The sequence below is a fragment of the Leptopilina heterotoma genome, unplaced genomic scaffold (assembly GCF_015476425.1).
Source record: "Leptopilina heterotoma isolate Lh14 unplaced genomic scaffold, ASM1547642v1 Lhet_46, whole genome shotgun sequence".
In the NCBI taxonomy this organism is placed as follows: domain Eukaryota; kingdom Metazoa; phylum Arthropoda; class Insecta; order Hymenoptera; family Figitidae; genus Leptopilina; species Leptopilina heterotoma.
This window is the reverse complement of record NW_025111092.1, coordinates 1,516,025-1,543,843: the sequence shown is the minus strand read 5'-3', so window position 1 is coordinate 1,543,843 and position 27,819 is coordinate 1,516,025. Positions and strand designations below refer to the sequence as shown.

Sequence of the window (27,819 nt, the reverse complement as noted above, 5' to 3'; positions counted from 1 at the left end):
CAATTTTTATTAGAAAATTCTACGAGAATTTCAATACTGTCACGTTTAGGATTTTTAAAATTTGAAAATTTGAAATTCAACAACTTCTAAGAATATTATTAAAATTATAAAACATGAAGATATCGATAACTCCGAGTCTTCTTATTTTCTAGAATTTCCAACTAAAATTCTTCTACAAATGCATTATTTTTAATAATTTTTGAAAAATTTCTTTGAGAATTTTCAAATTCATTTTTTTCCAATTCAATTTTACAAAATTTCAATTATTCGTAAATTCTTCAATTAAAATAAAAACTTGAAATAATTTTTAAAAAATTTCAATTAAACTTTTAAAAAAAAAAATTAATTCAACAGAATTGTTAGTTAAAAAAATAAAAATATGAAAAATTCAGATTTTCAAAGATTTTAATTTGAAACCTTTTCAAAATTCAATTATTTCTAAAAATTCACGCTAGATTCTAAATTTAATATTTAATTATAATCTGAAATTTTAACTGAAATTCATTTTTAAATCAATTTTTACAATTAGAAAATTCTACTAAAATTCAATTAATCTACAAAAAAACAATTTATTGAATAATTGCATGTTTCTTTCAATTTAATTCTCATGAAGAATTTTATCAATAAATTTTTAAATAATTAAATTCTTTTGACGAATGTTAAATTAAAATTTTTAAGAATAATGATATAGTAATGTAATGAGTTTTATTATTTATGAAAATAATTGAATTCCTAAAAAAAATTTTTATTATTTACGAAAATAATAATTGAATCAATGTAAGAATTTTATTATTTATGAATATAATTGAATTCATAAAAAGAATTTTATTATTTACGACAATAATCATTGAATTCTTGTGAAATTTTTATTATTTTATGAAAATAATTAAAGGTTTGGATAGAACTTTATTAAAGTTGTTTTTTAAATAATTGAATTCTTATGGAAAATTTTATTAAAATAGTAGATATTAAAAATCATTGAATTGAGGAAAATTTTTGAAAATAATTGAAATTTTGCCAAGAATTTTATTAAAATTTTCGAAAATAATAAATTGAATTTAATTATTTCTAAAAATAATTGAAATTTTGACGAGAATTTTTAATAAATTTTGAACATAATTGAATTTTTGCGTAGAATTTTATTATTTTTTGAAAATAATTGAATTTCTGCAATCATTTGTAATTTCTCTAAAATTCTCCAAATTATATCGTACAATTTACGAACTTTTCGTGCTTTTTCAATATTAAATTACGGACTTTACGGCCATTTTTTTAAAAAAACTGACTTTTACGGACCTTTACGGTATTTACGGACCTAGTTCGAGGCGATAGTTTGTATATGGCCCCTAAATAAATATGGATTCATTATTAAAAAAATTCTTAAAATATGTACTGTTTTAGAAAAATTTAAATTGCAAATTTTTCGTTTGGAATGACTGCGTGAAATATATTTGTTTTAAATGTCTAATAGCAGGGAATGCGTTACTGCTTCGCAGAAGCTAATTTAAACAGGGCAGTGTATAAAATTGCTCGTAGTATCAAAGATAAATTTTTTTTCATATTTTCTTTTTTCCGATCAACCATTTTTTTCCTTCTTTTCCAACGTTCCGCGTGTATATCTAAAGTGTACCCACATTTAACGCGATTAAATTCCGGAAATCGATCAATTCTCGGTACAGTGAACACACGTTCCCTTTTCCCATTGTGAAGTTCAAATCAGCCACATGATGATTATATTCGTATCGTTCATTATTTACAGGCGCGTTCAGTTTGTGTATTTCTCGACATTGGCTCAATCGGGATGAGAATCGGCCTCAAAACAAACTCAGACAAAAAAAAATTTTCTCACACTCATTCGAATTTAAAATTTACTCAAAATTTGTATTTTCATTTTATCTTATTTATGGAAAAGGAAAAAGAAAACTATTAGCTGAAGGAGACAATAATATTTGTAAAAAAAATAAACAAACAAAAGAAAGAAATTGTATAAATTATCGCAACACAAGAATTTTTAAATATGCATTTTTCTAAATATTATTTTTTTATTAACAAAAAAATTATTCTTTTTCAAGAAAAAAGGGAATGTACAATTAAATGCATTTTTTGTGAGCATAGTTATCTATCTAGCGAATATATTTAATTCGTGAAAATATTTAAAATTTAAGTGCCATATCTCGTCCGAATTGAGCCGCTAGTTTATGATTATTATTATTATTTTGAGGAATGGAAGCGAAATACGCGAGCAATAGTTTTTTTCATTGTGCATTACTTCCTTCTTTTATGTTCGGCTTTTTTTTGTTTATTTTGTCTGTATTTTAATCATTCTTTTATCTCACTAATTTTCTCTATCACTCTCATGTGTTTTCAACAATCACGCAAAGGCATACAAAAATATCACACGCACATCGGACGGGTGATCAGGAGGATAAGGAGGCTAGCCTAAATACTGCATTTAGTCCGTTATGTTATATAAATGGTTTGTTTGTTTATGTTTTTGCACCACAAAAGCACGCCAAACAGCCTTTTTCTGCAACGCAACACGCTCTACATGTTCTGGATGTCATGCAGGGTGGCTTCCATCTCCTCCTGGAGCAATTTGTTTTTCTCTCTCTCGGCCATGAGGTCGTCTGTAAAGATCACTGGTTAAAAGCACACACTCTACACTCCTCAAATTTTTTTTGAAATAATATTAATGAAACTCAAAAAAAATCTCTACTTAATCTGAAGTATTTTTTATTTATTTATCTAATGTTTTAAATTTTTGAAAATGTTTCAAAATTCTATATTTTTGATATATAAATTCAAATTTATATTTTTTCGATTTGAAAATTGAAAAAAAGAAGAATTTATTTACAGAAAGTAAATTGAATTAATTTTATTTCTTGGAACGAATAAGACACACGTAAGAAATTGTGTACTTTCGGAGCGTGTGTTAGAAACAATATTTCAGGGTGGTCACAATTTTCAGTTTATCAATTTCCCTGACATTTCCCTGACAATTTACTGATGACATTAAAATTATTTTGGCTAACAAAATTTTTTTTACAGAAAAAAATGAAAGTTTACGGATAATGAGTAAAATTTATCAATTTTAATCATTTCTAAAAATTATAATTATAACCCTACATGAATTCAATTATTTAAATACAAAAATTCAATTTTTTATAATAATTGCAACTGTCCATGTTTTTTTCTCAAGCTATTAAGGTATAATATTTTTAAAAAATTATAATAAAAAATTCTTACAACTAATTTTTTTAAAAATATTTTTAAATCAGTTTTGAAACATTAAACTTTTAAGATTGAAAAATTTCCAAACAATTGAAATTTGGTAAAATCTTTATTAAAAATAATTTAAATTTTTGAAAAATATAAATAAAAATAATCAAATTTTTGAAGAATTTTAATTATAAATATGACCAGGATTTCTCTAAAATTGTAATAAGTCTAAAAAAGTGAATTTTCAAAATTTTTATTTACTTTGTTCCAAAATAATTGAATCTTAAAAAATTATGATAAAACAATTCTAAAAATTAGTTTTTGAAAATATTTTGAAGGAATTTATCGAAAATACTTAATTTAATTACTTAAAAGAATTTTTGTATAATTCAAAAAAACTACTTTATATTTTGATAAATTATAATTAAAAACTTTAAACATTAATTTTTTCTCCAAAATGTTAAAAATAATTTTAAAATGTTACTTTTTTGTACCTAAGTATTTGAATTTTTAAAAACATAAATTGAATATTTTTGAAAATATTAAATTTTAAAAAAATTAGAAGCTAATTTTCATTAATTTTCATTTTTAAGTTTTACATTTGAAGATTTTTCATTAAAACTTTGGTAATTAAATTATTATTTTCAAAATTTGCAATTAAAATTCTTTAAAAGTTAATTTTTAAAAATTGTAACAAAACACTTGCATAAAATTAATTATTTTCAATTAAATTTTACAAAATTTAAATTATTCAAACAGATTTTTATTATTTAGATGTATTTGAAAAATTTAATTATCTTAAAAAATTATTCAAAAATAATTTGCAAAAAAGTCTAAAAAAGTCGCAATTTTTGAAAATAAATCGAAAAAAGTCTCAAATTTCTTAATTTCCCTGCCAAAAATTTTTTTTCCAGTCATTTTCCTGACTTAACTGACATGTGACCACCCTGATTATTTATTTAATAATTTACATAGTGAGTAATATTTTTACTAAAGAAATCTAACATTTTAATTAATATTCTTTAATTTCTTTAAGCTAATTAAAAATGTTTAATAATTATTCAAAATTTTGCAGTAAAAAAACTCAAAACAGATAAATAGAAAGTGAATGAAATTAAGATAAAATAAAAATTAATAATTCAAATTTATAATAATAATAAGAATTAAAATTTTAATTGCATAATTAAAATAAAATTATCATTATTTTTCTGCAAATAAATTTCCATATTTGAAAACGAAAAAAGTTGAATAATTTAAAGATTATTATTTTCACTCGTCAGATTATTTATAACAAATAGTCTTCAGATTAAGCAGATACCTGAAGAATTTAACTGATTAGAGAACTTAAATCAAAAACGAAAAAGGAATTGAGTGCTTGGATACAACAAGGGGACGTACGCTCGGCGAGCCGCTTTAAAGTCAGTCAAAGGTACCGTAAAGTGTAAAAAATGAAAATTCAAAATTTTGAATTTTGAAAACTGCCATCTTATAGGAAATAAAAATGCGCATCTTTTTTTTCTTTGAAATTTCTTTGAATAATTAATATTTTTATATGATAATGGAAAAAATGTGATTAATTTTCAATGTTAAATTTCATTGAATTTTAAAATATAAATCGTCGTATCTCCGACAAAAATGAATGAATTCTTTTGATTTTTGGTATACAAATGCATTTGGACCTATAGAAGACGACAATATCACGAAAATGTTAAAAGCAATTAATTGTTTATTGATTTTTAATTGTTAATACTGACCGGTCAAAAATAATTTTTTCTTATCTTTGGCTGCAAAAAGTATGCGGGGAACTTTAAAATTCAAACAACTTCCAGTGAGACATTTGTTTATTACGATGTGAAGAAGTTTTCTGTAAAATTGCAGAAAGATTAGTTTTATATTTACAGAAATACAATAGTTTTAAGAAAAATGCTCGCGCCGCCAACGATCCCTACCGCACAGATTTTAAGGTTAGTTGCACGGTAAAGTTTTATTTATGTATAAATATATGTGTGTAATATTTGCATTGAATTATTTATTAACTATTACATACTATACAACATAGGTATACACTTTTTTAATAATTTTGTAAAATATTATGTGTATGAATAAAAATATTACAAATAATTCTAGCAATATTTAATTAAATTAAGATTATTTCTGATATTTATTTTTGTTAGTATATCGTTTATTTACAACTCAATTTTTATCGACTCTATAATGTATTAAAACTATTACTCAATATGCTGCAACAACACTTAATGTCCTTTTTAATTACATACTATGTTGAATCTAGTATAATCTAATAATATCTATTAAAATATAATAGTTCAAAATATCACAATTGTCAAAAATTGTTTAAAATAAAAATTTTTCCTAGTTTTTAAACAATAATATTAACATCTAAAAACGTTTTATAAATTTAATAATGTTTAAAATAAAAACATTTCTTTTAACACAGATATTAATCTTAATTTAATTAAATACTGCTAGAATTATTTGTAATATTTATATTCATACACATAATATTTTACAAAATTATTAAAAAAGTGTATACCTATGTTGTATAGTATGTAATAGTTAATAAATAATTCAATGCAAATATTACACACATATATTTATACATAAATAAAACTTTACCGTGCAACTAACCTTAAAATCTGTGCGGTAGGGATCGTTGGCGGCGCGAGCATTTTTCTTAAAACTATTGTATTTCTGTAAATATAAAACTAATCTTTCTGCAATTTTACAGAAAACTTCTTCACATCGTAATAAACAAATGTCTCACTGGAAGTTGTTTGAATTTTAAAGTTCCCCGCATACTTTTTGCAGCCAAAGATAAGAAAAAATTATTTTTGACCGGTCAGTATTAACAATTAAAAATCAATAAACAATTAATTGCTTTTAACATTTTCGTGATATTGTCGTCTTCTATAGGTCCAAATGCATTTGTATACCAAAAATCAAAAGAATTCATTCATTTTTGTCGGAGATACGACGATTTATATTTTAAAATTCAATGAAATTTAACATTGAAAATTAATCACATTTTTTCCATTATCATATAAAAATATTAATTATTCAAAGAAATTTCAAAGAAAAAAAAGATGCGCATTTTTATTTCCTATAAGATGGCAGTTTTCAAAATTCAAAATTTTGAATTTTCATTTTTTACACTTTACGGTACCTTTGACTGACTTTAAAGCGGCTCGCCGAGCGTACGTCCCCTTGTTGTATCCAAGCACTCAATTAATAAAAACAAAGATATTAAGAAAACATTTAGTAAAAAAATCACTTCGGCAGATCGGTTAGACGAAAAACAGCAAAAATGAGTCATAGTTGATTATTATATTGCTTAAATACCTCAACTAGTGGAGAATTTGATTTTGAAATAGTATAAAAAATCAAAAATTCTCACCAAAAATCATATTATCTCTCAAAAGGACCAGTAATTTGAAAAAATCAACAAAAATTAAAAAAAAAATCAGACCCTATTGTTTACCTATATTAAACGTATTTCAAAATTTTAACAAAAATATGTTGCATTAGGGGCCATTTAACTATTAACTTTCGAGCTACCAAAATAGCTACCCGGGGTAGCTGGCAAAAATGTTTAATGTCTGCTCGAGTTTTGCACGAATGCAATCACAGATTTTTGGTCACTAATCAAAATTTTCATTACTTTCGAAAAATTAAAAGCATTATTTCTAAAACCTGGATAAGTTGTAAATCTTTTTTTGCAAAACCGTTTTGACTGCCCCGAGAATTTTCTGGTAGTTTAGAAAAAAATTAATTTTGGTCAAATTTTAGACGTATCTTTAAAACAGGCTCACGTAATAATTTAACGGCCCCTTACCAGTCCGAACGATAAATGGAAAATTTGATCTTTAGCTTCGCTTTATTTTATTAAAAGCAAACTGTTTTAGAGGAATAATTGTTAGGGATTTATTTTGGAATTCAGCGAAAAGATCTGATGGAGTATATATTTTAGCAAGGTTGCTGAATTTTAGGTTTGTTATTAAGAACGCAATTTGTTCCTCGTTTGTTCTTAATAATCATAAAAAATCCAATTGACGAGTCAGTTCGTATAGCTAAAATCATAGTGATTTTCAGTTCAAAACTTCTCTTCGAGAACTCTCAGTTTCATTTTGATTTTTACAAAAATCGTCGATGTTCCAGTTTCTGTCCACTTTTATTTTAACAATAAAAATTTAAAAAAAAAACTATTTGCTTAAATCTGTTTAGGTGAACTAATATAATTAAACACCAAGACTATTTTCAAAAATTGATTTAAATTATTGTAAAAGAAATTTTAAAAAATGTACGGGAACTGGAACATCTACGGTACAATGGAATAGAAAATTTTTTTATTTCATATTTTTAATTTATAAAAAAATGTTTAATGAGATCAAAATATTAGAAAATTGTTTCCTACTGTGTACTTTGTACTAATAAAAAATATTGAATTGAGAAATTCTTTTCTCATTTTTTCTTTGCAGTAATCTTTTTCTAAAATCATTAAAAGTGTGAAATTTGATGATTAATGTAATAGTGAATGGGGAAAATAACTGAGAATACGCACCTTCGAGCCTGTCGACCTCCTTCTGGAGCTTCTGCACGGATCTCTCAGCGAATTCAGCACGTGCCTCAGCCTGTGAAAAAATTTATCAATTTACTATATTGCAATACAAATAATCCAATAATAAAACTTATCAGGATGTCAAATGTAATTTATTTAATCATTTATTTATTTTAATTTTAATAAAAAATTTCAAACAAGTGAGAGCAGAGAAAAATAATCCTATTTTATTTTTACAAATAATGAAATAAGAAATATTCGTAACTAGCTAAAAATTATTATAGTTAATTTATTGTATAAAAATAATTGTTCTTCTTAATAACAATAACACATTAATATTGTGCTAACAAAAATACATAAATTTAGAAAAATGACATAATTTTATGGTCAAATTTCATAAACGAAAAAGACATCCCGATAAGAATGCAAATTCTTCATCGAAATAAAGAATTAAATTGCAGTAAAAGCAACAACAGCCAATTATAGACATGCTAAAAATACTTTAATTCGAAGCTTCCTTATAAGGAAGTAAAATCACATTCAGTTTTGTTAAAATAAAAAAAATTATTGATTAAAGGGTCAAACTTGAAACACAATTAGATTCGATAAAAATAAAATCCACACACGCCTTAAATACCTTCAGAAGAAGTAAGAACTTCCATTTCCAGGATAATTATTGTACTTTTTATTAGTTTTTTTTGACAAATAACCAAATAAAGAAATGGGTCATTCTAGATGAAATTTTCGGAGTGGTTCAAATACTATACCGATTTAAATTTTAAATTATATAACGTTTAAACTTTACTCGGAAAACTGTACATGTTAAATTTTTAAAATCTTCACAATTAATTTTTTAAATTCGACAGAATTATATATTTAAAAAAATCTTAAATTCAAACCTTTTTGAAATTCAATAACTTAAAAGATAATATTCAAAGAATTTTGATGTAAAAACACGAAGATATCGATCACAGTGATAAAATTATTATTTTATATAAGAATATTGTTACTCCAACTTCATCGAAATTATTTTTTTAATTTAAATTCAATTACTTATTATTTTCTAGAATTTTCAACTAAAATTCTTCTTTAAATCAATTATAACTTAAAAGTACGAAAAATTTTAATTTACATTAATTTTAATTTGAAACCTTTTTAAAATTCAATTATTTCTAAAAATTCATGCTGCAATGCTTTTACTATTACCTAAATTATTATCTAAAATTTTAACCGAAATTTATTTTCAAATCAATTTTTATTAGAAAATTTTACGAGAATTCAATTATTTAAATACAAAAATAAATAATTTGTTCAATAATTGAATGTTTCTTAAAATTTAATTTTTACGAGGAATTTTATTAACAACTATTGAAAATAATTAATTTCTTTCAAGGGGTTTAATTAAAATTTTACTAAAATTTATTATATTAAAAAATTTTATAATAAATTTTCAAAAAAATATTGAAAACTTTTTGAATAATTTTATTAAAATTTTTTTAAATAATTGAATTCCTGAGAAGAATTTAAATAATAATTTATGAAAATAATTGAACTTTTGCAAAGTATTTTATTACTTTTCAAAAGAATTGAATTCTTGTTATGAATTTTGATATTTATCAACATAATTGAAATTTGGAAAAGGATTTTATTAAAATTCTTTAAAATAATTATGATTTAATGGGAAGAATTTTTTTTGTTTATCAAGATAATTAAATTTTTTTTGCAGAATTGCTTAAAAATTATGAAAATAATTGAATTATTACAACGAATTTTATTGTTTTATTGAACAATTGAATGTTTCTTCAAAATGAATTCTTACGTCAAGTTTTAATATCATTTTTAAGAATAAATTGCATTTTTCGAGGAATTTATTTAAAATTATATTAAAAATATTTAAAATTCTGTGATGAAAATAATTGAATTTCTAAATGAAATATTATTCTTTTCAATAATTAAATTATTTGATAAATTTTATGAAAATAGTAAATATTAAAAATCATTGAATTGCGAAAAACTTTTGAAAATAATTGAAATTTTGCAAAGAATTTTATTTAAATTTTTGGAAATAATTGAATTTTTGGCGAAAAATTTTGCTATTTATAAAGATAATTGAATTCTTGACGAGATATTCATTTAAATTTTTAATAATAATTGATTTTCTTCGAAGAATTTTATTACTTTTGAAAATAATTGAATTCTTGTGATAAATATTGTTACTTATCAAAAATAATTGAATTTTGCAGAGAATTTTTTTTTAACTCCTAAAAATAATTGAATTTTTGTGAAGAATTTTGTTATTTATTAAGATAAATGCGTTAAAACTTTTGAAATAATTAAATAATTTAAAAAAATTCATTCTTGTCAGAAATAGAAAAAAAATGAAGGTTTTGTAAATAATTATTTAAGTTTTACTACTTTTAAAATTAAAAGAAAAAAAATGTTTATCAAGTTAACAGTATAAAGTTAAATTTAAAAAATTTTTGATTATAATGAAAACGTTACATATTCTTTTATTAAAAAATATTTTTTTTATTCAAATATAAAATAATTTTCTGAAATTTACCGGAATAAACGTTTTCGATAATAATTGAAACTCACCTCTTTTAATTGACTATCAAGAATCTTCACCTGACTCTCATATGTCTCCTCTCTCTGAGTAGCCTAAATTTAGTAAAAACACATAAAACAAACACAAAAGCTGTTAGTTATGCAAATTGATTTTTTTTTATAAAAAAAGGTATGTATTTTAATTTTTTTTTGGTGTAAATGTAAAATGTAATTTTAACGTTGAGTAACACGATCGTGCAAGAATTGATTAAACGAAATTAATATTATTTATTAAAAGGAGGTGTATTAGTGCGTTTAAAAAGAGCAATGCGTATAAAAAACGAATCAGCAAAATTTTTAACACTCCCGAAGGACGTGTACCTCCTTAAGACGCGTCGTGAGGGTTTTAATTTGGTTCTTGTACTCCTCTTCGCGCTGGTTTGCCTATTTACAATATATTTCAACATTACATTCAAACATTATTATATTTTATTTAATACTATATTTATGATTTTAATATTCAGGCTTTTTTCAAAGGAATCAAATTTACAACATAATTGACGGGAAACAAAAATTAACAAAATGAAATTATTCATTGAAAAATAATTATCGTTTTTAATAATTTTACTAAATAAAAAAAATTATTGTATTTTAATAATTGTAATTAATAATCTGAATAATTAACTATGCTAGAAAGAAATATTAAATAATTGAACCACCCAATTTTATAACTCAATCCGCGCAACATTCAAAGTCTGGATAAAGGACTTGCGCACTGTAATAACACAACTTATAGAATTTTGAGATTCAATTACATTAAATTATCTACTCATTGAATAGTACTTATTATTAATTAGAAATTTATCTTTAAATAATTTTATGGGCATATCTAATTTTGGTGAATAATAGAATAAATAATTATATACCTTCTCCTCCGACACTTCAAGAGACTTAAGATTGTTGCCAACAACGCGTAGTTCCTCTTCCAGCTCGACGATTTTGCTGCAAAATATCAACGTATTAATAAAGTAATTATTTTTCTCGCAATTAAGATCCTGGGTCTCAAAAGCCGCAACACAATGATTCATTATTATTCACAAAAATTAACCATTTTTTTCAGCAATAAAAAAAATATTTTCATATTTCAAATTTTGCAGAAATTATTCACGCGTAAACAAATATTGTCACAATCATCAATTTCACAACACAGTTATACTTGATGTCGTTAAATATGAAATTTAAAAAATTAAAATTATAAAAAAAATGGGAAACTACTACTCTGCAATCGACTTGTTTACAATATTCAATTATAGGAAATTTCAATTATTCGTAAATTCTTCAATTAAATATATATTCAAAAATATAAACTTCAAATAATACAAAAAAATTCAATTAAACTTTTTCAAAAAAATTAATTTCAAAATTCAATGATTTCTAAAAATTCACGCTATATGGCTTTTAATATTCAATTTATCATCTAAAATTATAACTGAAATTCATTTTTAAATCAATTTTTATTAGAGAATTCTACGAGAATTCAATTATTTAAATAGAACAATAAATAATTTATTGAACAATTGAATGTTTCTTAGAATTCAATTCCCATGAAGAATTTTTTCAACAAATTTTTAAATAATTGAATTTTTTTGACGAATTTTAATAAAATTTTTCGAGAAATACCATTAAAATTGTATTCTAAAAAAATTGAAATTCTGCGATGAATTTTACTATATTTGTGAAAATAATGGAATCCCTAAGAAGAATTTTAATATTTTTAAACAAAATTTAATTTTTGCGAAGAATATTATTACTCTTGAAAATAATTGAATTTCTGCAATAATTTGTAACTTTTCCAAAATTAAATTTTTTTCGTGTTTTTAACTAAAATTCTTCTATAAATGCATTATTTTTTAAATAATTTTTGAAAAAGTTCTATGAGAATTTTCAAATTCATTTGTTTACAATTCAATTTTACAAAATGTCAATTTTCCGTAAATTCTTCAATTAAATATTATATTTTGAAAAAAAAACTTGAAATAATTTCAAAAAAAAAATCCGCAATTTAATCTTTTTCAAAAGAATTAAGTCCAAAAAATTTTTAGTTAAAAATATGAAAAATTCAGATTTTCAAAGATTTTAAATTGAAACCTTTTTAAAATTCAATTATTTCTAAAAATTGACGCTCTAATTGTTTTAATATTCAATTATAATCTGAAATTTGAACTGAAATTCATTTTCAAATCAATTTTTATTAGAAAATTCTACGAGAATTCAATTATTTAAATACAAAAATAAATAATTGATTGAATAATTGTATGTTTCTTAAAATTGAATTTTTATAAAGAATTTTATAAATTAATTTTTAAATAATTCAATTCTTTTGACGAATTTTAATAAAATTTTTAGGAATAATTATATCTTTCGAGGAAATCGATTAAAATTTTATTAAAAGTAATTTAAATTATATAATGAATTCTATTATTTATGAAAATAATTGAATTTCTAAAAAAAATTTTATTTACGAAAATAATAATTGAATCCCTGTAAGAATTTTATTATTTATAAAAATAATTGAATTCATAAAAAGAATTTTATTATTTACGAAAATAATTTAATCCCTGTGTAAAAATTTTATTATTTATGAAAATAATTTTTTCAACAAATTTTTGAATAATTAATTTTTTTCGACAAATTTTAATAAATTTTTTAAGAATAATTACATTTTTCGAGCAATTTGATTAATATTGTATTAAAAATAATTGAAATTCCGCAATGAGTTTTATTATTTTTGAAAATAATTGAACGATTGCGAAGAAATTTATAAAAAAAAATTGTAAATAATTGAACTCCTGTGAAATTTTTATTATTTTATAAAAATATTTAAGGGTTTTGCGAAGAATTTAAATAAATTTGTTTTTAAATAATTGAATTCTTTTGGAAAATATTTTCCAAAAGAATTCAATTATTTAAAAACAAATTTATTAAAAATTATTAAAAATTGAGGTAAATTTTTGAAAATAATTGAAATTTTGCGAGGAATTTTATTAAAATTTTTGAAAATAATTGAATTTTAAAGAAGCATTTAATTATATTTCTAAATATAATTGAAATTTTGACGAGAATTATATCGTACAATTTACAAACTTTTCGTCCTTTTTCAATTGATAGGTCCTGGATTTCGATACTCGGTAGAGTTAGTCTCACATTTTGCAATAATTTGAATTTTCGTAAATATTTTTAATATTTCAATAAAAGAAATTCTTGAAAGACAGAATAGAACAATATTTTGTTTCATAATTTAAAAAGCAAAATATAAAGCAATGTCAAAATGTTACGAAGGAAAATGAGAGAGAAAGAAAGAGAGAGAAAGAAAGAGAGAATAGAAAAGTTTTCTTTTCAGAGGAAAAAAGAGAAAAAGATAAATAGGATTTGACAAAATATAAGAAAAAGCTAATTTTCCATTGTGTTGCAGATTTTTTGACATAGGAAGTTTAACATTGAGAGAGAAGGAGAGAGAGAGAGTCTGTGTGGGAGACTTACACTGACTATGTATATATATGTACATAAATTTTTCATGCAACGATCACACTTACTTTTCAGACAGCTCGGACTTCTCCTCAGCGCGCTCGAGATCCTGCTCCATCATGACTAGCTTCCGGGCAACCTGCGATCAATAGCCACACAAGTCATGCCAAAAGCCAAAACAAAATAAAAAAAGTGGAGGGCAAAAATGGGGGTCGACAACAATAACTTATTGCGTGCAAAAAGTGATTTGTGCGGATAAAAAAGTGGAAGTGAAAAAATCTAATATAAACATAAACTCTTCTTCTTTTCGTCCTTTTTCAGCTGCTTTATCCCATTTCTCTTTCTCTCTCATTGGAATCACATCTGTCTTTGTTGTGAACGATAAAAAAATAATTATTCGTGCCTTTGTCTATATAAATTCTCAGTTCACATCTTAAAATCTTTTTTGAAAATTTTACCACCGTTCATTTGATTATAAAAACTGATTTTTCATTTAAATATCTTTTCTATTATTGAATACATTTATTTACATTAATTAACATTAATTTCTTTCAATGTTTTAAACGAAGTTTTGAAAATGAACTACTAAATTTAAAATTTCTTTTAAATTTCCAGTATAAAATTTAATGAGAAGGAAAAATAGACTTTGAGATGGAATCGAGTGGCATTTGGGTAATAAACTATGCAAAGGGGGATGCAAAATATGACTAAATGGTCTAAAAGTGTCTCAAAGTTGTCCATCGTGCGAGATAGAAGTCGAGGTGTCGTATACCAATGGAACAGGCATGGAATTAAAAAAACCGATAAAGGATTTGTAACGGCAATGACAACAACAAGAAACAACCGCACTCCGTGAAGTAAACGATGCTTACGACTCTCCAGCCTCCGCACGTTCTTCGGCGCGTTCTAGATCGGCCTCGACCATGGCCAATTTACGGGCAACCTGTGTCAAGGATATAGACATGCCATCATAATTTTATATCCTCCTTTGATTTTATCAATTTTTTTTTTATTTATTTTTTTTCACTTCACTTTTTTCGATAAAGGGCCCTCTAAGTACCAACAACAGAATCCCCTCTCCCCAAAAAAAGAACAATTCCAAAAAAATTAAAGAAAAAAACCAACTTCATTCAAAATAGTGTCTTTATGAAAAAATATCTACAGAGATAAAATTTTTCAAATAAATAATAATAATAGTTAATAACTTGTATACATAAAAATTAAAAATAATTTAATTGATAAATTCAAGTATACTGTTTTTCTAAACTCAGGGCTCGAACCAGTGAAAGTAGTTAAAAATGCGGACTTTACGGACCAAAAATGAAAAATTACGGGATAATTACTGACAAAAATATAACAAGTCCGAGTCAAATAAGAGAACATTTTACTTAAAACTACAAATTAAATTTTTCATAACTATAAAACATGAAGAAATCGATGACTCCGAGTCGAAGACTCGGAGTCATCGAGTCCGAGTCTTCAACTCCGATCGACTCGGAGTCATCGATTTCTTCATGTTTTATAATAATTAAAGATGACCGAGTAATAAATTCATTATCAATTCAATTATTATTTTCAAGAATTTTTAACAGAAATTCTTCTTTAAATCGATTATTTTTAATAATTTTCGAAAAAGTTCTTTGATAATTTTCAAAACCATTTGTTTACAATATTCAATTTTACGAAATTTCAATTAATCGTAAATTTTTCTATTAAATAAATATTAGAAAATAAAAACTTGAAGTAATATGAAAAATGCAATTAAACTTTTGGGTCAGAATTCGTGAAAATTTCACAGAAAATAAAAAGTATTTTTTTTAAATCGAAATGTTGAAAAAACATTTCTATTTGGCCTTAAGAATGTGTCCACCAAAAAACAGGAAAAAAAATTATTTTTTATAAAAGTTATTGCAAAATTAATTTTTTAGCAACTTTTTAAACAAAATTTTATTTCTCCTAAATGAATGAACCGATTTAAATGAACCAAGCGGGAGTATCAAGGGGATAAAATATACTTTCGTTTAGAATTAGAAAATTTCTAAAAAGTTTATTTTTTAATAATTATTTAATAAATTTTTTATAAACAATTAATTTTTTTTAATGTTCTGCGCCTTTTAAAAATTTGAAAAAAATATTAACATACACTTAAAACTATAAGAAATCAAAATCCGTTGAGAAAATTTTGGAGCGACAATTATTTTAAAAGTTATAAACAAATTATATTGAACGGAGATGCGATTTTGATGATTTTCAGAATTAAAACATTATTTTTAACTACGAAATGAACAAAACACTGTCAAATTAACATTTTTATTCAATTATATAACCATAAAAATTGATAAAAATGATCAAAAACTAAGTTCAGCGTTGATGCACAACACCGCGCCAATATAATTTGTTTATAACTTTTAAAATAATTGTCGCTCCAAAATTTTCTCAACGGATTTTGATTTCTTATAGTTTAAGTGTATGTTAATATTTTTTTCAAATTTTTAAAAGGCGCAGAACATTACAAAAAAATTAATTGTTTATAAAAAATTTATTAAATAATTATTAAAAAATAAACTTTTTAGAAATTTTCTAATTCTAAACGAAAGTATATTTTATCCCCTTTATATTCCCGCTTGGTTCATTTAAATCGGTTCATTCATTTAGGAGAAATAAAATTTTGTTTAAAAAGTTGCTAATAAATTAATTTTGCAATAACTTTTATAAAAAATAATTTTTTTTCCTGTTTTTTGGTGGACACATTCTTAAGGCCAAATAGAAATGTTTTTTCAACACTTCGATTTAAAAAAAAAATACTTTTTATTTTCTGTGAAAATTTCACGAATTCTGACCCTTTTGCAAAAAAATTAATTTCAAAATTAAATCATTTCTAAAAATTGACGCTATATTGCTTATAATATTCAATTATTATCTCAAATTTAAACTGAAATTCATTTTTAAATCAATTTTTATTAGAAAATTCTACTAGAAGTCAATTATTTAAATACAAATAAAATGCAAATAAATAATTTATTAAATAATTGAATCTTTCTTAAAATTCAATTCCCATAAAGAATTTTATCAACAAATTTTTATAGAATTGAATTCTTTCGACGAATTTTAATAAAATTTTTCGAGAATAATTACATTTTTCGAAAAAATTCGATTAAAATTGTATTAAAAATAATTGAAATTCTCCTATATTGATTTTAATATTCAATTATTATCTAAAATTTTAACTGAAATTAATTTTTAAATCAAGTTTTATTAAAAAATTCTACGAGAATTCAATTATTTAAGTAGAAAAATAAATAATTTATTGAAGAATTGAATGTTTCTTAAAATTTAATTCCCATGAAGAATTTTTTCAACAAATTTTTAAATAATTGAATTCTTTCTACGAATTTTAATAAAATTTTTAAGAATAACAAATTACAGTTTTCGAGAAACTTGACTAAAATTGTATTAAAAATAATTAAAATGCTGCGATGAATTTTATTATTTGTGAAAATAATTGAATCCCTAAGAAGAATTTTAATATTTTTCGAACAATATTTAATTTTTGTGAACAATATTATTACTCTTGAAAATAATTGAATTTCTGCAATAATTTTCAATTTTTCCAAAATTAAATTTTTTTCGCGTTTTTAATTAAAATTCTTGTATAAAAGCATTATTTTTAATAATTTTTGAATAAGTTCTTTGAGAATTTTCAAATTCATTTTTGTTTACAATTCAATTTTACAAAATTTCAATTATTCCTAAATCCTTCAATTAAATATATATTTGAAAATAAAAACTTGAAATAATTTAAGAAAAATTCAATTGAACTTTTTCAAAAAAAATTAATTCAACAGAATTGTTAGTTAAAAAAATAAAAATATGAAAAATTCAGATTTTCAATGATTTTAATTTGAAACCTTTTCAAAATTCAATTATTTTTAAAAATTCACGCCCTAATGCTTTTAATATTCAATTTTAATCTGAAATTTTAACTAAACTCCATTTTAAAATCAATTATGACTAGAGAATTCTATGAGAATTCAATTATTTAAATACAAAAATAAATAATTTATTAAATAATTGAATCTTTCTTAAAATTGAATTCTGATAAAGAACTTTATGAATAAAGTTTAAAATAATTGAAAGATAATGGAATAATTGAATTCATTCTACGAATTTTAATAAAATTGTCATAGAATAATTACATTTTTTGAGGAATTCGATTACAATAATTATATTAAAAATAAAATTGAAATTTTGCAGAGAATTTTATTAAAAATTTTTTAAACAATTGACTTTTGGAGAAGAATTATATTATTTGAAAAGATATTTGAAATTTTGACGAGATATTCTTAAAATTAAATTCTAATAAAGAATTAAATTTTTATCAATAAATTTTTAAATAATTGAATTCTTTTGACTAATTTTAATATAATTTTTAAGAATAATTACATTTTCGAGGAATTCGATTAAAATTGTATTAAAAATAATTGAAATTCTGCAATGAGTTTTATTATTTATGAAAATAATTGAATTCCTAAAAAGAATTTTATTATTTACGAAAATAATTGAATCCCTATGTAAGAATTTTATTATTTACGAAAATAATTGAATGATTGCGAAGAAATTTATAAAAAATTTGTAAATAATTGAATTCTTATGAAATTTTTATTATTTTATGAAGATAATTAAAAGTTTGCGAAGAATTTCATTAAAGTTTTTTTAAATAATTGAATTCTTTAGGAAAATTTTATTAAAATAGAAGATATTAAAAATCATTGAAGAAAGGAAATTTTTGAAAATAATTGAATTTCTGCAATCATTTGTAATTTTCTCTAAAATTCTCCAAATTATGTCGTATAATTTACGAACTTTTCGTCATTTTTTCTCAATAAAATTACGGACTTTATGGATCTTTTTTCAAAAAAACTGACTTTTACAGACTTGAAGCAAATTTTCGGACTTTTATGGGATTTACGGACCCAGTTCGAGCCCTGTAAACTGAAAAAAATGCATCTCTATCAGAAAAAGAATTTCATGTATCACAAGAATGACTAATTTTTTTCAGGTTACTGAAAACATGTAAAAGACGAAAACCATGAAGTAGTACTTATAAGGAGACTTAACGACCATATAAAGTAAAAGAAAACTTGGTCCCACCGAAAAAGTGAATAGGCATATAGCCTAATTTTGGGGCCAAGGTTTTCAGCCCGTCAAATCTCCTTATACTGCTGTGCCTGCTGTGTAACAAGAGGTTATGTTTACTTGAACTTCGGTCCATAATTTAAAGTGACGTCATTATTTGGTCATATGGTGGGATGATAAAGAGTACGTTTTCGTCCTTTACATGTTATACCAGCCGGTTTGGAATGACGTAAGAAAATTAGTTCGCTGGCTTCAGGGTTATTCGTAAAGTAAGTTCTGATAACTTTAAAAGAATTCTGAAGCGAGTTATCATTGCATATTCCTGTTATTTTTTATTATATAAAGTACTATATGTACTATTTTTTCAAATTCGAACAGTTGTGTACTCAGAGCCCCTTGAACGATATAAAAAATTAATTTCCCATTGGAAAAACATGACCAGGGTAACTTTTTTATGGGAAATTCAAATTTCAATATTTTCTCTTACAAAGTCAATACATTTTCTTTCAGTGAAAGAATTAATGAATGGGTAAATTTCCTATAAAAATGGACAATTAAATCAAATTAATTTTGTAATAATACATATATCGAATAATAAAACAATAAGAAAGGACTCGTGACAAATGTGCGGGTAAAATTTGACAATTTTTAATTATAATAGTCAAAAGGAAAAGAATACTATTGTATCCGAGTGAAGATTAAAAAATTTTTTATTAAAGACACACGAAGAAAAATTATGGAAAGCATCTGTATACAATGGCACTTATGCGTCATATTCTTACGTACGCACATTTGTCAGAGTCAATCTTTGGTGTTACTCTGTAGCAAGCGTTTCAAAATAAATGTACGGTGACAAAAATGGTCATTATTTATAATTAAAAAATGTTATAGATCATTCATCTATTTATTACTATTTACTTAATTATGAAATTTGCATTCTAAAATTTTTAATCTCTGCAAATTGAAATAATAATAAAATTGCAAAATTTTAAAAAAATTACACTAAAATATTATGAAAACTGACGATATTTATTATCAACGAATTTAAAGATAAATAAAGATTTCGCTGAAACTTTCAATACAAGTCGCGGAAATTTTCAATCATTTTTTAATTGATCAAACAGTTAAAAATGATATTTTAATAAATTTTACCCGATGTTCAGTGAAATTAAAAATTGATTTTTTGAAAAAATTAAAAAGTCACCGTACGCATTCTTTTAAACACAAGAGACATTGATGACAACAATAATATTAGCAACATTTGTGAAAAAATATTAAAAAATCCATGTGTTAAAAAAACACGTTCACGTCCTGTTACTGGTTGTTAGGCTGTTACTATGGATTAAAATATTAAATAAATTTGAATAATCAAAAATTAGTATTAACACAATTCAAATGTTCTCTTAAAACGCAAACATGCGTTAGTTTCTTTGAGTCAAACTGTTAAAATAGTTATTTAAAAAAAACAATGCAGTTTTTTTTGACAATTGAATTATTTAAATTTATGTTTTCTCGGAGTTTTAACGATCGAAAACTTTATAAACCCACCTGAAAACTTTTATCCACACGGAAAGACATTATGTATCATTTTTCGTTAAACTCACCATGAAATATTGAAATTTTAGTACATTTCATACCATATTAAAAAAAAGGAACGGTAGTAGTAATTCATAGTCTGACTATTAAAATTTAGTATTTAATCGTTAAAAATAATTTTGGATTTTACGAAAAAATTTCGTTACAATAAATATATTCGTCGTCCAAGATTTTACCTTGAAATTTCGTTCCTTTGATGACTAAATTGTAAACGGGACGCGAAGAAAATATGTATCATTCTTTGCAAATATAGAAAATATTATTTTCACATTTACACTTCTTGACCTAACTTTTTTCGTAAAAAATATATGAATATTTCTTAACTTGATTAATAAATTTTGATGAAAAAAAATTAATTTTTTTTAATAAAACTTCTATAATTTGATATTTTTCCACTTCTCCCCAAAATATCAACCAGTTTACTAAAATTTTATAGTGAGTTTAACAAAAATGATACAAAAAATTTTTCCGTACAAACATTTCTGAATCTAATATTTCCCTACGAGAACCATTTTTATAATTAATATTTATTTCGTTCTCAAAATTTAAAAAAAAAAAAATTTTAAACTGATTTTAGTTAAAATAACTATAATTCTGGTTATTATACTTAATATTCAGAATAAAATGTTAAATATACCCTTACTATTTTTTCTGGTTAAAAGTATTAAAAATTCTGGTTAAAAATTTCTGGTTTTAACTGAAATTTTTTAATAAACATTTATTAGAATTTTTCTAGTAATAAAATTTCTTGTTATTTTTCAAAATAGCAAAGCTTGTTGCTTTTTTCTAGAAAAAGACCACTGAAGAAAATTTATGTTTTAACAAGAATATTCTGTAATTTTATTAACCAAAAGTTTCTAGCTTCAGGCCTCGGATCAACTTTAAGGTGCGAAAAAAGTTGAAAAAGCAGTTTATTTAATTCAACGTTGTCACAAAAATTTTATTTTGTATCTTCCTGACCTTTCACTAATTTCTAAATTCAATTATTCAAAACTTCAATAGTTTTGTTAAACAAGTAAATAAAATTTAAAAAATTTCAACTTAAAACCTTCAAAAATTTAATAATTTCCAAAAATTATAACATCATCCTTGAAAATTCAATTATTTTCTACAATTTAGAAATAAATTTAATCTCTAAATCAATTAACTTTAATAATTTTCTGAAAGTTTTTCGAGAAAATGCTAAAACTTCTATACTTTTAGAAAATCCTACTTTTTTATTTTTCCTATTGAATTATTGATAAATTCCTCTTCATCATTATATAAAAATAACCAAAATTGACTAAAAACGTTGTTTATTTATAAAATTAACAATTAAAAATATAATTTGTAAGTAAATTTAAAAAAATTTTAATTTACTTTCTTCGAAGATAATTGAATCTTAAAAAATTGTGATAAAACAATTCTAAAAATTAATTTTTAAAAATATTATAATGTAATTTTTCGAAAATAATTGAATTTCCAGAATTTTTATAGGTATAATTTAAAATAAACTAAAATTAAATTTTTGAAGAATTTTAATTAACAATTTTAAACATGATTATTTTCTCCAAAATGTTAAAAACAAAATTCTAACAATTTTAATGTTATTATTCAATTAAATCTTACAAAATTTCAATTGCAAAAATAATTTTTGAAAGATTTGTCTATATAGTAATTTTTCACACTATTTAAAAATCGAAATTAGTTGCATTTTACACTAAAAATGTGGTATTTTGTTGCAACAATTATTTCTGGAAGAAAAATCGAAAAAGTCACAATTTTTTAAAATAAGTTGAAAATAATCTTATTTTTTGAAAATATTAGTCAAAAAAAGTCATAATACCCGAGGCCTGTGGAAAATTTGTTTACCTAGAAATTTTTTAACCAAATACAGTTAGTAACTTTAACCAGACATTTTGTTTGAGTTCTACCATTAATTACAATTTAAGATTTCATTGTGCTTTAGGATTAATATTTTACACGCTACGCGACCGAGTCAAAAAACACATGTGAAAAGTAGGGCTATGTTTCTTTTTTTAAAATAATTTGAAAATTAAAAAATTAAAACATAAACGTACTTTAAACCACACATGTTCAATAACCTCATTTATTGTGGGTGAAGGTTGTGAATGTGTTTGGCACATAAACTGTTTGCATTTCCCCACTTGACACTATGTAAAAATCTTTTTTAATAATTTCCATCAAATGAAATATATTAAATTTTCTGTTTTTACTTTCCACTAATTGTTTAAAAAAATGGTTATTTAGATTTTACTCTACCTCTAAGTTTTCTTTTTTCATAATTTTAATTTATTATATCGCCTACACTGAAAAAATTCATGAGATATTTTCAACTGTACATCGCCTTAGTAGAGTAAAAACTAAAAAGTTATAAAAAGAACTACTTTTTTACTTAGTCTGACCAGTTGTGTACATAAATAACTACAGAAAGTAGTAGATTCTACTACTTAAATTAGTTCGATAGGCTTCAATGACAGTTTAAATGTAGAGTGCGGCGTGGTCAGGTGGTTAGGTCATCGGTTTACGAATGTTAGGGTCGTGCGTTCGATTCCCGGCGTATGGAGATTTTTTTCTCTATAAGATATAAAAATTAAATGTACAAAGTATAGACAAACAAAAGTAGATAGGGGAAAAGCTAAAAAGTGGAAGTTAATATTAATAATAAATAATTAACCATTTTATTTTACTATTTTAAGTATTTGTCTTTACTACTGAGGTAGTCCTTAGTAACTTTAATATTCTACAAATCATCAGTTAATTTTACTGCAAAAGTGTCATTGGTTCCTATATAACTAAAAAAAGTAGTTAATGCTACTACATTATATCACTTCATTGAACCACATATCTAATAAGTTAATGTAAGTTCAAAAATATCTTTGGGCACTTATTGAACTAAGGAAAGTATAGTTAAAAAGTAGTCAAATTTACTAAGAATTTTTTTTCAGTGTAGGATAAGAAAAAAAACTTGCCTTTGTTTTACTGCTCGAAGACCGGTAAGTTAAGATTTGGAGCGCGTTGTACAAAAAAATGTCGATAACTCGAAAAACTATATTCACTGTAACTTTGGTGCAATAATTAAATTTTTCTCTGTTAAACTATCCTAATTTTTTTTTTTGTTAGTCATCACTCATTGCTAAGATAATTCGCGCTTAATAAACAAACAAAAGAACAAACACTAAACGACTTTGAAACACGAAACTTTTTAAAAATCACAATCACAGCTGCCCTTTATAAAAACTAAACATTTCCAAAAAATTAAAATATTCCTTTTCACCATAAAATTCTTCTTCTATAACCAGGAACTTAGTATTTAATAATTTAATTTTAACCCCAAAAAATTAAGCCTTTACGAAACAATTAAAATTATTAAATTTAAAAAAAACGAAAAACAAAGTTTCTCAAACAACTGATCGATTAGATTCTGAAATTCATCGACAGTAAGTGTGCTTCATTAGCACCACATTAAAAAGTATTTACAATATAAAGTCTTCTTCTAGGAGAGACTTTTGAGCACCACACTTGAGCTATAGCGACACTCGCGAATTAATTTTTTTTTTCTTTTAGATTTAATTTTTTTTTTTGCACTCATGTTTTCTTTTTATGATGCAACAGAAAAAGCACCGACACTTTTTTCCTCCCGACAGGACAAGACAAGTGACAAAAACAATTTTTTTAATTCGAAAAGTTAAAATGAAACTATCTTTAGAATTCTTTTCCCCCCTAATTAAAGAAAATTATTTCCTCCGATATTTTCTCATAAAAATTTTGATTTAACAGCAAAAATGGCGAAAGTCGGCAAATGCTCAAGTAATTGAGCAACACAAGGTGAGCACACAGCGAGTAGTTAGGGTTAGGCACTTTTAACTATCGACTAGGAACCATCGTTATCAACACTGCAGTCTGCACGTTTGACTGTTGCGAATTCGCGAACCTCATCATATTTCTTGTCCGCCTCCTCAGCAAGGAACCTGGCCTCTTTCAGTTGATTTTCCAATGCATCCATACGCTCCTCATCAGCCAAGCTGCGATTCTCGAGGATCTTGCGGGCTCTTTATACATATTCACAATGGAAATCAAAATTAATAAATTTCTAATAATAAGAATAATAAAACAATCCAAAAGAAAATAACCAATTTTTAATTTTTATAAAACAGCTCTCCATCATCTGCTTCTGCTTCTGTAATTAAATATACATCCTGAAAATTCAGAAATATAATAGGACACATCTGATAATGACCAAACAAGACAAAAGAAATATTTACGACTCGAATACATAGAATTTTTCGGAAGGAAACATTTAATTTCAGATTATTAGGTTTTAATGTCAACTCGAAATATCAATACATTGAAAACAAATTTATTTGATTCAAACAACCAATAATTTCAGTATTTGAAGCAAATACCATTTAAATAAATATTTAATTCATAATAATCAATTAATCGGTTATTTGAATCAAATAAATTTTTTTTCAGTGTAAAACTCGCAAACTTTAAGTCGCAGATTGTATAAATTTGCAAATAAAGAATCATTATTATATTTCGCAAAAAAAAGAAGAAAACAGTAAATGATACTGACAATAAATAAACATTAACAATATAAACAATTCCCTGCCATAATTATGTAATATTTTTATTCGTAAAGAATATGTTTCACTTGAGCTGTCACATTTAGGATTTTCAAAATTTTCAAATTCAAATATCTCAACCTTTTTTGAAATTCAATAACTTAAAAGAATATTTTATAATAATTAAAGATGACCGACTGATAATATCATTATTTTATATAAAAATATTGTTAATTGCAACTTTTTCAAAATTATTACCAACATTTCAATTCACTTATTATTTTCTAGAATTTCCTATCAAAATTCTTCTTTAAATCAATTATTTTTAATAATTTTTGAAAAAGTTCTTTGACAATTTTCAAATCCATTTGTTTACAAATCAATTTTACGCAATTTCGATTAGGTATTTCAAAATTTTTTAATTAAATATATATTAGAAAATAAAAACTTGAAATAATTTCAAAAAAAAATTCCATTAAACTTTTTTTAAAAAATTAAATCTACACAATTTTTAGTTAAAAGAATGAAAATTTCAAACTTTCAAACATTAAAATTTGAAACCTTATCAAAATTATTACAATTTGAATATTTTTTTATTTCTAAAAATTCACGCTATAATTATATTTAATTATTATCTAAAATTTTAACTGAAATTATTCATTTTTTAAATCAATTTTGATTAGAAAATTCTACGAGAATTCAATTATTTAAATTCAAGAATAAATATTTTATTGAATCATGAACTGTTTCTCAGAATTAAATTTTCATAAAGAATTTTATCAACAAATTTTTAAGACAATAATATAATAATATAATTTAAATTCTTTTGAAGAATTTTAATAAAATTTTTAAGCATAAGTTCATTTTTCGAGAAATTCGATTAAAATTGCATTAAAAATAATTGAATCTCTGTAAAATTTTTAATTATGAAAATAATGAAATTATTGCAAAGAAATTGATAAAAAATTTGTTATTTACAAATTGCGAAAAAATTTATAAAAAAATTTATAAAAATAAAATTTATAAAAAATTTATTTACAAATTTTTTATAAATTTTTTTTGCAATAATTCCATTATTTCCATAAATAATAAATTTTTCGAATAATGAGATTATTCTTAAAATTTTTATTAAAATTCTTCAAAAGAATTTTAATTATTTAAAAATTTGTTGATAAAATTCTTTATGATAATTCAATTATTTATTGAATTCCTATGAAATTTTTATTATTTTGAAGAATTTTATTATTTATAAAAATAATTGATATTTTGACGAGATTTTTTGTAAATTTTTTACTATAATTGAATTTCTACGAAGAATTTTATTACTTTTGAAAATATTTGAATTCTTGAGACGAATTTTAATAATTTCTTTTTAAATAATTGAATTCTGTTCTGACATTTGATTGAAATAGTATAGATATTAAAAATAATTGAATTTTGACAAATTATTGAAATTCATTAATTTTCTACGATGAATTTTATTAAAATTTTTGAAAATAATTTAATTCTTTCAAAGAAATTTAATTAAAAATGAATTGAAAATAATACTTAAATTCTAATAAATAAATTATAGCAAAGATTTTTACGATAATTTAATTTCTTTGATGAATTTTAAAAAAAAATTTTAAGAATAATTACATTTTTCGAGAAATTCCATTAAATTGTATTAAAAATAATTGAAATTATGCGATGAGTTTTATTGTTTATAAAAAATAATAATTGAATCCCTAAAAAGAATTTTATTATTAATAAAAATAATTTAATACCTGCAAAAATTTTATTATTTATGAAAATAATTGAATTATTGCGAAGAAATTAATAAAAAAAATTTAAATAATCGAATTCCTGTGGAATTTTTATTATTTATGAAAATATTAAATGTTTGCGTAGAATTTTATTAAATATGTTTTTTAAATAATTAAATTCTCTTCTTTTGGAAAATTTTATTAAAATAGTAAATATTGAAAATCATTGAATTGTGGGAAATTTTTGAAAATAATTGATATTTTGACAAGAATTTTATTAAAAATTAATAAAATTAAAATGTTAAATAATTGTATTTTTGCGAAGAATTTTACTATTTTGAAAATATTTGAATTTCTGACATGATTTGTATCTGCTCCAAAATTCAATTTCTTTTACTTAATTTTTAATAATTAATTAAATATATATTTAAAAAAATGTAACTAATTGCAGTTATACTAATAAAAAATCCCTTTTTTTCTCCGTGACAGTTTAAGTTAACTGAAATTAGATCAAATATGTTTTTTCTCATTTTTCGTTTACTTAAAAAGTAATATTTGCGAAATTTAACAATGCGATTTCATAACATGAAATTTAATGTCGAGACAATAGAAAATAGATTAAAAATGAGTCGAAAAAAAATATTTGGTGTGTATGTTTGGTCGATATTTGAGAAGGAGTCCGTTTTTAATTGAAAACCCACCTCCTCGTATTTTTTATCTGCTTCCTCAGCGATGAGTTTAGCTTGTGCGAGTTGTTGTTCCAATAAGGAGACCCGATCATCCTCCATATTAGTTCGATTTTCGAGAGCCTTGCGTATCCTATTAATTTTGATTAGATTATATTGATTATGAACGTTGAAAGTTTTTTTTAACATGTCGAATTACGAAATTTGGCATTTTTCTTGAATAT

At 22.9% G+C, this 27,819-nt stretch overlaps 1 protein-coding gene across 27 annotated transcripts in view; it reads right to left on the bottom strand.

Annotated features, from left to right (window-relative positions):
• Positions 1-27,819, bottom strand: part of LOC122507317 (tropomyosin Per a 7.0102) — a 74,717-nt gene that overhangs the window by 7,419 nt on the left and 39,479 nt on the right. For 7 of the 27 annotated variants that reach the window (XM_043619962.1, XM_043619963.1, XM_043619966.1 and 4 more), the window contains 5 exons: positions 24,531-24,648; positions 14,737-14,807; positions 11,266-11,341; positions 10,721-10,783; positions 7,796-7,865 (listed from right to left, as the gene is read on the bottom strand). In XM_043619962.1, coding sequence (XP_043475897.1) covers positions 7,796-7,865; positions 10,721-10,783; positions 11,266-11,341; positions 14,737-14,807; positions 24,531-24,648 — 398 coding nt within the window. Of the gene's footprint in view, positions 1-1,981; positions 2,628-7,795; positions 7,866-10,390; positions 10,454-10,720; positions 10,784-11,265; positions 11,342-13,932; positions 14,004-14,736; positions 14,808-24,530; positions 24,649-27,610; positions 27,729-27,819 lie in introns of those variants that run through there. The other 20 variants (XM_043619960.1, XM_043619943.1, XM_043619946.1 and 17 more) reach the window with 12 other exon arrangements.